At 40.3% G+C, this 13109-nt stretch overlaps 1 protein-coding gene across 8 annotated transcripts in view; it reads left to right on the top strand.

Annotated features, from left to right (window-relative positions):
* Myo81F (Myosin 81F) overlaps positions 1–13109 on the top strand; it is a 2624640-nt gene that overhangs the window by 2145976 nt on the left and 465555 nt on the right. For all 8 annotated transcript variants that reach the window (XM_070995759.1, XM_070995757.1, XM_070995758.1 and 5 more), the window contains one exon: positions 4813–4951. In XM_070995759.1, coding sequence (XP_070851860.1) covers positions 4813–4951 — 139 coding nt within the window. The remainder of the gene's footprint in view (positions 1–4812; positions 4952–13109) is intronic.

The raw sequence follows: 13109 nt of genomic DNA, 5'->3' as shown, positions 1-13109 counted from the left end.
TGCAAGATTCTCCTATCAGAAGGGAGCCATAAACATTTCACAAATCAACACATTTTTCCTAACAATTGTTAGCTATTGGAAATGGAAGTCTCAGTTGATGCCACATCTGGATTAATTACTCTATCCAACGACTTTCTCAATTAGCTCTTATTAAAAATGTTTTCCCAAACATTGGAGAGAGATATCAGAATAATGATGTACACGCACTGAATTTCTCCATTCAATCAAAAATTGCTGGCGATTCGGTGACTTAAAAGTCCGTAGATTCCATAACAAATCCTGATGATGGAGTAAACTATCCAACGGAGTTTTTGAACTCCCTGGAGTTACCAGGATCTCCACCACATAACTTGCAACTCAAAGTTGGTACAGTTATTATGATATTGCGTAATTTGAATCCACCGCGACTTTGCAACGGTACTCGACTTTCGATAAAGAGACTTATGCCGAATTTGATTGAGGCAATCATTATTAACGGAAAGTACGCAGGTGAAAATGTATGTATTCCTCTAAAACTAATGATTCCGACTGATCTTTCGTTTGACTTTAAGCGATTGCGAAATAAATTCATTAATGTTGTGAAATAAAATGAAATTTTTGAATTTCAAATATAAAACAAACAAAATTTTTTTTTATCTTTTAATCACCAAACGAAATGTTACATAAAACGAAGCAAACTGGTGGCGAAACGGAGTTCGCCGGGTTGCGAGTATTATATATATATTTGTATATAACAATTTTCTGGCTCCATTTTGGTGAATATTTTAGAAAATGATTTGTACTTTAAATATTTATGAGGTTAATATTTATAACAGAAATTTATACAGATCTCTTCGCCCAAATATTTTTAAAGATGTATATATATTTTTATACCCGTTACTCGTAGAGTTAAAGGGTATACTAGATTCGTCAAAAAGTATCCCCAGTTCCAAAAAAAATGTTTCACTTGTGAATTACCTTGTGAATCCTGAGCGACATGTCCTCTTCCACAAGTGAAGAACAAGTGACGCTTATGATAAAAAATTTAAAGTACATACATTTTTATTTACTTTTAAATTTATTTTAATTATATGGTGTTATTTAGGTTTTCTGTTAAAGGACAATTATTGTTAGTAAGCCAAGTTTTATGTTACGTTAATTTGCTTTTTACATTGGTCATCGCCTTCCTTAAACCGGGTCAGGGTCCTACAAATCCTTGGCCAACGCATCTGAAAAAATGTTTAGGCATATGTTGTTTTGCGTTTTCTTTGTTTATTTGCATATTTACCTTTTAGAGCTGTGTTTCACCCTTTGCAGGATTTTTATTGGCGCAAAACATTTCATCATACACTTTCGGCTAACGGAACCCATCGAATACCTTCAAAATTTACGTACTTTAAACTAAGATCAATGCACAACATCTTAAACTTAATGTAGCACTTACCTGACTTTTTTATTTTCACTTTAAAAAAGGAAAAAAGTAAATCTGCTGCGCACAACTTGAATAGCTTGCTTCCCTTTCAATAGCTCAAACAGAATGAACCAAGTCTTCATCTCACCCGTTTACTTGATTTCTTTTGTTTTCTCTTCGCCGTTGGCGCGTGCCACTGCACCTATACCCTTTTTAAAGCGAAAAATATCCGACTGTATAATTTTTACTTCTTAAGTAAAACATACAATACGATATTTCTAAAAATGGTAATATTAAAATGCTTTAAATATTTAAATCAATTTTACCGTACTCAATTTCTAAAACTTGACTAAAAAATTATATTGTTATATTAATGTATAATATGTAAGCATAACATTAGAAGAAAATTCGATTTACTTAATTTTACTATAATCAAATAATTTACTTTTATAACACAATATTAGTTGTTTTTTCATATACAATAATGCTCCTAAAATATTTTAAATTCTTTCACATGTCGCTGCGCCACGAAGTTTTTTCCGGTCAATTTTTTCCGAGGGAACTTCCTAATATCTGCCTCTCTTTGTTGCACGATCGTTTTCGTAGGCAGTCTTCTACGCTGCGCCGACTTCTCTGCTGACGTCAACAGCAGCACAGCGTTTCAGGCACAAAAAAAAGACAAAAAAGCTTTTTGCCTTGAGCCATACTGCAGAACTGAAGGGATGTAACAGGCTGAAGGAAGCGTTTCTGACTCTGTAAAGTGTATATATTCTTGATCAGGATCACTAGCCTAGTCGATCGAGCCATGTCCGTCTGTCCGTCCTGATGAACGCTGAGATTTTGGAAACTATAAGAGCTAGGCTATTGGGGTTTGGCGTGCAGATTCCTGAGCTTCTTACGCAGCGCAAGTTCGTTTCAGCAACGTGCCACTCCCAATCTAACGCCCATAACGCTTAAATCTGTCTACCGCCGGTAGGTGGCGCATTTCAATCTCGCTTTGCTGCTTGCATATCTCCATTTCCCTTTGGTCCCTTTAGCTGAGTAACGGGTATCTGATAGTCGAGGTACTCGACTATAGCTTTCTTCCTTATTATATTATTTAAGTTATACAAAATCAAACAAATAGTACTTATTATTGCATACATTTTCTTCTTTTCTGATAATAAAAAATTAATATACATATTTTCTCTCATAATGTAAATTCATTAAATTTGACATTTTGTAGCTCTTTAATTCCCCGCCGGTGAAAGAGACGTTACTCATATAATTATGATGGGTATCTATAATTCATATTTAAGATACATCCTTCTTTAACTAATATCCTTTTTTCCACGTAAACTTGTTTAGTTTAGTTCACAATATATAACGTCCTTTTCAACAAGCAATGGTTCAACCGCTTCACGCGAATGCCATTTGTCTCAAAAATATCGCAAAATTCCTTTCAGAGAATGTTGACTATGGTTTTCTGTTCACTTGAGCCTTGGCAAGCATTCCTTTCTGTGGATGACTTAATAGTCGTTGGTTAATGATGATGTGATGTTTTGAAAAATGTAGGAAAAATAGCCTAAAGTTACATCCTGAAAAAGGTTAATTTTTTATGCATGAAGTCACTTTTATAGGACATAAATGCACAGACAAAAGAATCTTGCCAGACGACAAAAAATACGATGTCAATAAGAAATACCCAGTCCCACATGATGCAGACAGTGCTAGAAGTCTTATTGCATTTCGTAAGTATTACAAACGGCTTATTATAAATTTTGCTGACTATTCTCGTCACATAACAAGATTATTTAAGAAAGATGTAAAATTCGAATGGACAACTGAACATCTAAAATCGGCACTAATGAACCCAACTCTTTTACAATATCCAGATCTCACCATAGAATTTTGCATAATTACAAATGCTAGTTAGCAAGCATGTGGAGCAGTCCTAACACAAAACAAAAATGGACTCCAGCTCCCAGAAGCATACGCATCAAGATATTTTACAAAAGGCGAAAGCAAGAAAAATAAAACAGAAAAAGAACCAACAGCAATTTATTGGGCAATAACACATTTCGGGCCATATATTTATGGTAGACACTTCACCGTCCAAACAGATCACAGAGCACTTACCTATCTATTTTCAATGGTAGGCCCCAGTTCCTTACTAACACGCATGAGAATTGAATTAGGGAAATATAATATTAAAGTAGAGTACCTAAAGGACAAAGATAATTATGTAGCCGATGCGCTTTCAAGAATTACTATCACGGACTTGAAAAGTATTCAACCAAATAATATGTTTCTGAAAGTCACTACCGGAAACCAAAGTAAAAAAAAAAACTCCTGCGCTGGAAAATAAAAGGTAGATTTGCATTAGCAAAATCTAAATAATGCTTCTCAGCCCAACGTATGTATACGAAGTCATTGTAAATGATGAGGTACGAAAAGTAGTGACCTTGCAAAGTACAGATTCACTATACGTACTAAAGCATGGAAAACAAGTTAGTTAAAAATTGACGTTAGCGATACACCAATGAAATATTCAATTTAGATCACTTTTTTTAAAGGTTTGAAAAAACATCTGGCTTAAATAAGATTAACTAACTTAAAACGGCACCGAGCTAAAAAATCTTTGAATACATTTCAATATATCAATTTAAAAATCTAGCCGGTTACCACAATAAATTAATAAAAATAAAGTCATTTTTAAAAATTGTGGGCGCCACAGTTTTGGGCGGCTTGTGGGTGTTAGAGTGGGCGTGGCACCCTGCTGAGACAAACCTGCGCTGCGCAAGAAGCTCAGGAATCTACTACCAAATCCCAACTTTCTAGCTATTATAGTTTCCGAGATCTCAGCGTTCATACGGACGGACATGGCTAGATCGACTCGGCTAGTGATCCTGATCAAGAATATAAACACTTTATGGGGTCGGAAACGCTGTTACATGCTTTCTGACGAATCTAGTATACCCTTTTACTCTACGAGTAACGGGTGTAACAAGACAGAACGCTATAGTCGACGGCCTCGGTTATCAGATATCCGTATGGAAGGGCGAGGAAGACAGAGACATAAAAGTAGCAAAGCGTGTGTTCCCGCACCCCCACGACAGCGCCACCTAGCGTAGATATCTTTCTTCGTTTAAGACGTTTTAATGGAAGTCTTGCGGACAGTGGCTTTGCTGCTCGCATATTTCATTCTCTTCCGCCCTCCCCCAAGCTGAGTAACGGGTATTTGATAGTTGAGTCCATCTTTTAAGCCTCTAGGTGGCGACCTGCAATCTCGAAAAATGGCCCTATACTGCTTATATGTCTTCTTTGAGTTTCTTTAAGCTCAGTAACGGGTATCTGATAGTCGAGGCTGTCGACTATATCGTTCTCCTTTGTTTATACATGCAAATTAAGAATTGAAAATCTTAATCTTAATCTATTTACAGATACTTCGTTTCCTTTATAAAACAAAGCATGAAACAATTAGATGGGAAACTACGACAATACTCCCAATGGTGCTTTGATAACTGCAAAAGTACTAAAGTTTCTACACGAATATACCCTCCATCAAGTGTTGAAGTCGCGGTAAGTCCTTACTTTTACACTAGTTAAAATAGTTATACCTGTTGCTTGTATAGTAAAAGACTAGACTAGACACACAAAACTGTGGTGCTTAAATGAATTGGTTTCATCAATTGACTTACCTAAAAAAAAGTTTGACACGTTTACTTTTACGCCTGCACCTTTCGCCTTCAAACCACCCAGAACCTTTCGAATGCTGAATTCTCGAAAACTGAAAAAGCTACAAAGTTAGTATCAGGCATTTAAATACAACGCCCATTCAAATTCCAACCCTAACTCCTACAAACCGTATCGGAAACTTAACAAGAAAAAAAGCTATAGACGAGTGTTCGACTATGTTATACCCGTTACTCTGTTTCAAATATCAAATAAAATAAAATTCAAAGGCATTTCTATAAGAGCGTCACACACCACACGTGCCAGCGGCACTGCAACTTGAGGACGGTAGCGGTACTACAGGCTATGTACGCCAAAGCGCCGGCACCTACCGGACGGCCAGACTGACCATGTCAAACCCTGTTTTTGTTAGTTGTAACTTTTAAAATAACAATGCGTTTGGTACTATTGTCAGCATTCAAATAGGTATTTATCACCAAAATCAATTTCAATTGACACTTTTACAAAATCTTCAAAAATATGTGCTGCGCCGGAAGCCCAAAAGTCTGCATCCTTAATCCCAATATTCTAGGTCTTTTTACGTGCTTTTCAATAGGGTGTTACGTGGCCATATTAGTGCCCGAGTCCTGACATGGACTTGGGCCGAGAGAGAGGCGTGCGATGTTCAGGCACCATTTGCCGGCATAAGCTAGTCTCTCTCCCCTCACACATACCGAGAATAAATATTTAAAGTGCCTGGAAAATAATATTAGTCCATTAAGTTCGTCAGTCATCAGTTCACAGTGCCCACAAGCTTAGCTGTCGCTTGATCGCAATACGCTCGGGCTGTGTTTTGGCCATGTTCCATCCTGTTCACACATTCGTGCCAATGGATCGTCGCGGGCCGCGCAATACGATCCCCTGTTGTCAAGGTTGTCCGTTGAAAGTTATGTCATAGTTCTTGATCTACTCCACTTCTCGCGTCAGCACACCCCCCTTAATATAGGTCTAGCACTTCATGTTTTGATATTCTTTTTATATTATTAATATATTGGCTAATATTTATATTGGCGTGCGCCGTGGGTGAGTAACATAATGTTGGCTAATTCATATGGAAATTAAATTGCTCGAACATTTAATTGTTAGCGGAGAGTATCGAATTAACCCCCTGTGAAGGTGCACACATCAGCAAAATGCTCAGAGGGCTCTTGTAATTGTACTTACAACTACAAGGCTAAAACTCGATGCTGAAAAGTTTACAGTGGCCAAGTGTTCTTAAAGGATACTGCACGAACATTTATATATGTATGTTTATAAGAAAGGTTCCGTGTTCCGACAAACTTACCCCCTCTTTAAGTCCTGGGCGATGAGATCTCGACGCTGCGGATGCTGGGCTTATATAAATATAATTGCACCAAAATACGGCTGATCTTAAGTATACCAATTCACTTAAACACAAAATATATATATTTATGCCAGAGGCATGCGACTTATCATCATGATTCGCACTTTGTCTATTGATTCAGTTGGTTTAAATGTATTTCAATGCATGTTTGAATGCTTCCAATTTTTTTTTGATTTTCACTTGTTATCCAATTGTGTTACTTGAGGATATTGGTCTTTGGTTATTCCTGTGTTCACTTTAGCTTTGGTTGGCTCGATTAACACATTTATATTGCATCACTTCTTATTCCGACATATGATATTGGTCGCTACGCCTCTGAACGGATGGTTCCTACAGCTGATCAAATTTCAGGAGCCAGGGGATCACGGATACTGCGTCCACAAACATCACAGTATGTCGGATGTTATTGTTGATCGTCTCCACGTTCTTTGATGACAATGGCGGCGGTTCGACACATAAGATTCACTCGAGCTGCAATTGTGTTCTCCTTAAGGACTGTTGGATATGGTGGCTGATCCTGGTGGCAAAAGGCTCCGCGGACGACTACCCCCTGGGAAAGTCGCCTTCCCTCGGAGCTGCCGGCTTCCGTCAGCAAGACACCCAAATGGATTCTTCCCTCTTCTCTTATTGTCTAAGGTCTTTTATACAAGACTAGAGCTTTTACTTGGGTGCCGGTATGGATCGGATCACCAGAATTGCCGAATTGCATATTCTTCTGTTCAGGCTCGAAGTGATCGATGCGGACGGCATGGAATGACATCGCAAAAGGAATCTGCGTACGACCATCGTTGTCTGTTCCGTGTATCTTTAACTTTTTAGGCATCCATTCACGTGTGGCTTCGACCCACTCCTGTGATCAAGAGTCATATGTTTTATCGGCTGAGCTGTACAGGCTGATATCCTCACTGCTGTTGCTTTGTGTTGAAGGTATATTTTGTACCCCAGTATTTTTATTACACTTGGCGCACGGAATCTGTGTTTGATCTAACTGACGATCGATTAAAGCATATTTATTAGAAATATTTGATTTATATGTTTATAAGGTGTGAGAACTTTTTTACTATTAGGAAAGTTTTGTAGTGTTGGGCATGTTTTTTGCAGTATTTTTTAACCAGCGGTCCACTCGGAGACCCTCCCTTTTGAATTCCGCTAACGAAGTTAATGGAGATCTTAGCAGCAATCCGCCTATCTGGGAGTTCATGTTGTCTTTCAAAAGCTCGACAAATTCATCTTCAGCGATTTTATGCTTCAGTTTGAAATGCAAGTTGTGCATATCCGAGACATAATTGCTAAAGATTTCGTGCGGCCCTTGCTTGCGTTCCATTAATTCCTTGACTTTTATTAGGACATTCCCGGTAGTGGGAATCGCTCGTTCCATCTCCTGTGCCAACAAATAGTAGTCAAAATCGTAATCTTGGGCCTTGTCCTCCATTAGCTGTCAATACCATTTCGTGGCTGCACCTGCCAGCAGAAGATGGAATTCACGAAGTACTTGTTGGCGGCTGAGGTCATATAATTCTTGCAATCGGTCCACGCGGAACAGGAAACTTTCAATTGTCATGCCGCGACCGCTCCCATCGAACTTTAGGTTCCATCTGCCTAATCTTACGTCTTTTGATCTCGGTCCCTGAAACGATGACTTCCGATCGATCTCTGGATCCAGTTTGTGACTCGACTCTCTCTCGTTCGTTCTGTGTTGTCTGTGAGACGGAGTATCTATCCGCCTGGGTGTTCTTAGCCGATGCATCTCGCTGTTGAGCACGTCCTGCGTTACCATTTGAAGAGGCGGGCTCTCTTGGTATCTCAAGACACTCGGTCAGCGACGTAAACGTTAAATAAGTCGACAATTAAATGTTTATATACTGGGGGGTGCTTCTCTCTGCTCCTCAAGTTTCTCAAGAACCTTCCGATATTTAAGCCCCAAAAATAAAACAAAACAAATATCCCTAACTAGGGGTGTTAGCCGCTTCTACACAACTGGGTCCCGCTAAGCTAACATGCCCTTACCTTCCCTTTTTATAGTCAGCTCAAATGTTCCAAACGGAACGGCTGTGCTTGGATAAGGAATCTGTCCAAAAACCCCCTCCCGCCAGTCGTCAGAAAGCAGGTTGTTTGACTGATCATTCTCGGGCTCCACAACCGTTCCCTATTTCTCTGGACTCGAACCAAGCAAACGACCTGACCAACTAGCCATTGTGCGTTGTGGGGCATCGGCCAGAGAAACTAAAAATCGTCCACTGCCCAAATATGTCAAGGGAAACGGCAAAGACTCGAACCAATCAAACGACCTGTCAACTGCCTAGGATGTCTTGGGGCGTCGGCTTTGCGTTTCTTGTCAGTTCCCCCACCTCCCATTCTGTCCTGGATCGGCAAACGAACAGTAGACCCGCACCGCAATTGCTAAATGCGTTACCGTAATGCTTGCGCTCCTGCTCTTTCTGGACTCGAACCTATCAAACGACATGGCAAATGCCTAGTACGTCGTGGGGCGTCGGCCAGAAAGCACCAATAAACTGTATTTACGTTAATTTCAACACAAAATCGTTCAGCACGCAGTTGTAAGTATAGTATTATAAAAAGAATAACTCATAGTTCATGGTTTAAGGAAATTTCGGTAAATTTGTTCATGAAAAAAACAGGGAATTTCTACGGTTAAAAACATTTCAAAGTCAGGCCACTATTCTGAGACAAAGTTCTGGTTTGGAGGCCTCTCAACACTGACAGTCACAGAAATTGGGAACTTTAAAGTTACTAGTTGAAAGACAATATAAATAAGTATGCGCCTGTTTAAAATTATTTAAGCTTTCTGCTCTATAAAATAGTCAAATTACTTATGGAAAATAAGGATGAAAGCTTTGCCATACTTAGGTGCATCCACTCCGATACCGCAGGCATCGAAATGGTTGACCCTAAAAATATTCCTTAAGGAATATGAAAAATCCTAGCGTTGGGCGCCAATTCTGTTACGTGGGCATATTAGTGCCCGAGTCCTGACAGGGACTTGGGCCGAGGGAGAGGCGTCCAATGTTCAGGCACCATTTGCCGGCATAAACTTTGTCGTATTCGGGTCGTGGGATCTTGGTAAGCCTCTCTCCCCTCCAACATAACGAGAATAAATATTTAAAGTGCCTGGAAATTAATATTAGTCCATTAAGTTCGTCAGTCATCAGTCCACACTGCCCCACAAACTTAGCTATCGCTTGATCGCAAAACGCTCGGGCTGTGTTTTGGCCATGTTCCCTCCCCTTCACACATTCGTGCCAATGGATCGTCGCGGGGCACGCAATACGATCCCCTATTGTCAAGGTTGTCCGTTGAAAGTTATGTCATTGTTCTTGACCTACTCCACTTCTCGCGTCAGCACACCCCCTTAATAAAGATCGAGCACTTCATGTTTTGATGTTTTTCTTACCTAATAAATTTATTGGGTAATATTTATTTTGGCGTGCGCCGTGGCCGAGTAACATAAAGTTGGCTAATTCATAAGGAAATTAAATGGATTTACAATTATTTTGTTCTAGTTTACCACCTGTGAAGGTGCACACATCAGCAAAATGCTGACTATTCACGACTATAAGCGTCGCTCAGCGGGCTCTTGTAATTGTACTTACAACTGCAAGGCTAAAACTCGCCGCTGAAAAGTTTACAGTGGACAAGTGTTCTTGAAGGATACTGCACGAATATTTATATATATAGGAACCGTGTTCCGACATACTTACCTCCTCTTTTTAATTCCTGTTCTTAAGTATAGCAGTTCACTTAATCACAAAATATATATATATTATGCCAGAGACATGCGACTTCTCAAACGGCTGGTGGAGAGAATCGCACTCTCTAATTGTTCATTGATTTGCACTTTGTCTATTGATTCAGTTGGTTTAAATGTATTTCAATGCATGTTTGAATGCTTCCAATTTCTTTTTGATTTTCACTTGTTATCCAATTGTGTTACTTGAGGATATTGGTCTTTGGTTATGCATGAGTTCACTTTAGTTTTGGTTGGCTCGATTAACACATTTATATTGCATCACTACTTTTTCCGACATATGATATTGGTCGCTACGCCTCTGAACGGATGGTTCCTACAGCTGAACAAATTTCAGGAGCCAGGGGATCACGGATACTGCGTTCACAAACATCACAGTATGTCGGATGTCGTCCTTATTGTTGATCGTCTCCACATAAGATTCACTCGAGCTGCAATTGTGTTCTCCTTAAGGACTGTTGGATATGGTGGCTGATCCTGGTGGCAAAAGGCTCCGCGGACGACTACCCCCTGGGAAAGTCGCCTTCCCTCGGAGCTGCCGGCTTCCGTCAGCAAGACACCCAAATGGATTCTTCCCTCTTCTCTTATTGTCTAAGGTCTTTTATACAAGACTAGAGCTTTTACTTGGGTGCCGGTATGGATCGGATCACCAGAATTGCCGAATTGCATATTCTTCTGTTCAGGCTCGAAGTGATCGATGCGGACGGCATGGAATGACATCGCAAAAGGAATCTGCGTACGACCATCGTTGTCTGTTCCGTGTATCTTTAACTTTTTAGGCATCCATTCACGTGTGGCTTCGACCCACTCCTGTGATCAAGAGTCATATGTTTTATCGGCTGAGCTGTACAGGCTGATATCCTCACTGCTGTTGCTTTGTGTTGAAGGTATATTTTGTACCCCAGTATTTTTATTACACTTGGCGCACGGAATCTGTGTTTGATCTAACTGACGATCGATTAAAGCATATTTATTAGAAATATTTGATTTATATGTTTATAAGGTGTGAGAACTTTTTTACTATTAGGAAAGTTTTGTAGTGTTGGGCATGTTTTTTGCAGTATTTTTTAACCAGCGGTCCACTCGGAGACCCTCCCTTTTGAATTCCGCTAACGAAGTTAATGGAGATCTTAGCAGCAATCCGCCTATCTGGGAGTTCATGTTGTCTTTCAAAAGCTCGACAAATTCATCTTCAGCGATTTTATGCTTCAGTTTGAAATGCAAGTTGTGCATATCCGAGACATAATTGCTAAAGATTTCGTGCGGCCCTTGCTTGCGTTCCATTAATTCCTTGACTTTTATTAGGACATTCCCGGTAGTGGGAATCGCTCGTTCCATCTCCTGTGCCAACAAATAGTAGTCAAAATCGTAATCTTGGGCCTTGTCCTCCATTAGCTGTCAATACCATTTCGTGGCTGCACCTGCCAGCAGAAGATGGAATTCACGAAGTACTTGTTGGCGGCTGAGGTCATATAATTCTTGCAATCGGTCCACGCGGAACAGGAAACTTTCAATTGTCATGCCGCGACCGCTCCCATCGAACTTTAGGTTCCATCTGCCTAATCTTACGTCTTTTGATCTCGGTCCCTGAAACGATGACTTCCGATCGATCTCTGGATCCAGTTTGTGACTCGACTCTCTCTCGTTCGTTCTGTGTTGTCTGTGAGACGGAGTATCTATCCGCCTGGGTGTTCTTAGCCGATGCATCTCGCTGTTGAGCACGTCCTGCGTTACCATTTGAAGAGGCGGGCTCTCTTGGTATCTCAAGACACTCGGTCAGCGACGTAAACGTTAAATAAGTCGACAATTAAATGTTTATATACTGGGGGGTGCTTCTCTCTGCTCCTCAAGTTTCTCAAGAACCTTCCGATATTTAAGCCCCAAAAATAAAACAAAACAAATATCCCTAACTAGGGGTGTTAGCCGCTTCTACACAACTGGGTCCCGCTAAGCTAACATGCCCTTACCTTCCCTTTTTATAGTCAGCTCAAATGTTCCAAACGGAACGGCTGTGCTTGGATAAGGAATCTGTCCAAAAACCCCCTCCCGCCAGTCGTCAGAAAGCAGGTTGTTTGACTGATCATTCTCGGGCTCCTCAACCGTTCCCTACTTCTCTGGACTCGAACCAAGCAAACGACCTGACCAACTAGCCGTTGTCCGTTGTGGGGCGTCGGCCAGAGAAACTAAAAATCGTCCACTGCCCAAATATGTCAAGGGAAACGGCAAAGACTCGAACCAATCAAACGACCTGTCAACTGCCTAGGATGTCTTGGGGCGTCGGCTTTGCGTTTCTTGTCAGTTCCCCCTCCTCCCATTCTGTCCTGGATCGGCAAACGAACAGTAGACCCGCACCGCAATTGCTAAATGCGTTACCGTAATGCTTGCGCTCCTGCTCTTTCTGGACTCGAACCTATCAAACGACATGGCAAATGCCTAGTACGTCGTGGGGCGTCGGCCAGAAAGCACCAATAAACTGTATTTACGTTAATTTCAACACAAAATCGTTCAGCACGCAGTTGTAAGTATAGTATTATAAAAAGAATAACTCATAGTTCATGGTTTAAGGAAATTTCGGTAAATTTGTTCATGAAAAAAAACAGGGAATTTCTACGGTTAAAAACATTTCAAAGTCAGGCCACTATTCTGAGACAAAGTTCTGGTTTGGAGGCCTCTCAACACTGACAGTCACAGAAATTGGGAACTTTAAAGTTACTAGTTGAAAGACAATATAAATAAGTATGCGCCTATTTAAAATTATTTAAGCTTTCTGCTCTATAAAATAGTCAAATTACTTATGGAAAATAAGGATGAAAGCTTTGCCATACTTAGGTGCATCCACTCCGATACCGCAGGCATCGAAATGGTTGACCCTAAAAATATTCCTTAAGGAATAT

The sequence above is a fragment of the Drosophila suzukii genome, chromosome 3, assembly GCF_043229965.1.
Source record: "Drosophila suzukii chromosome 3, CBGP_Dsuzu_IsoJpt1.0, whole genome shotgun sequence".
NCBI classification, from domain to species: Eukaryota; Metazoa; Arthropoda; class Insecta; order Diptera; family Drosophilidae; genus Drosophila; species Drosophila suzukii.
Note: the sequence above shows the minus strand (reverse complement) of the source record. Positions and strands in the feature narration are given on the sequence as shown.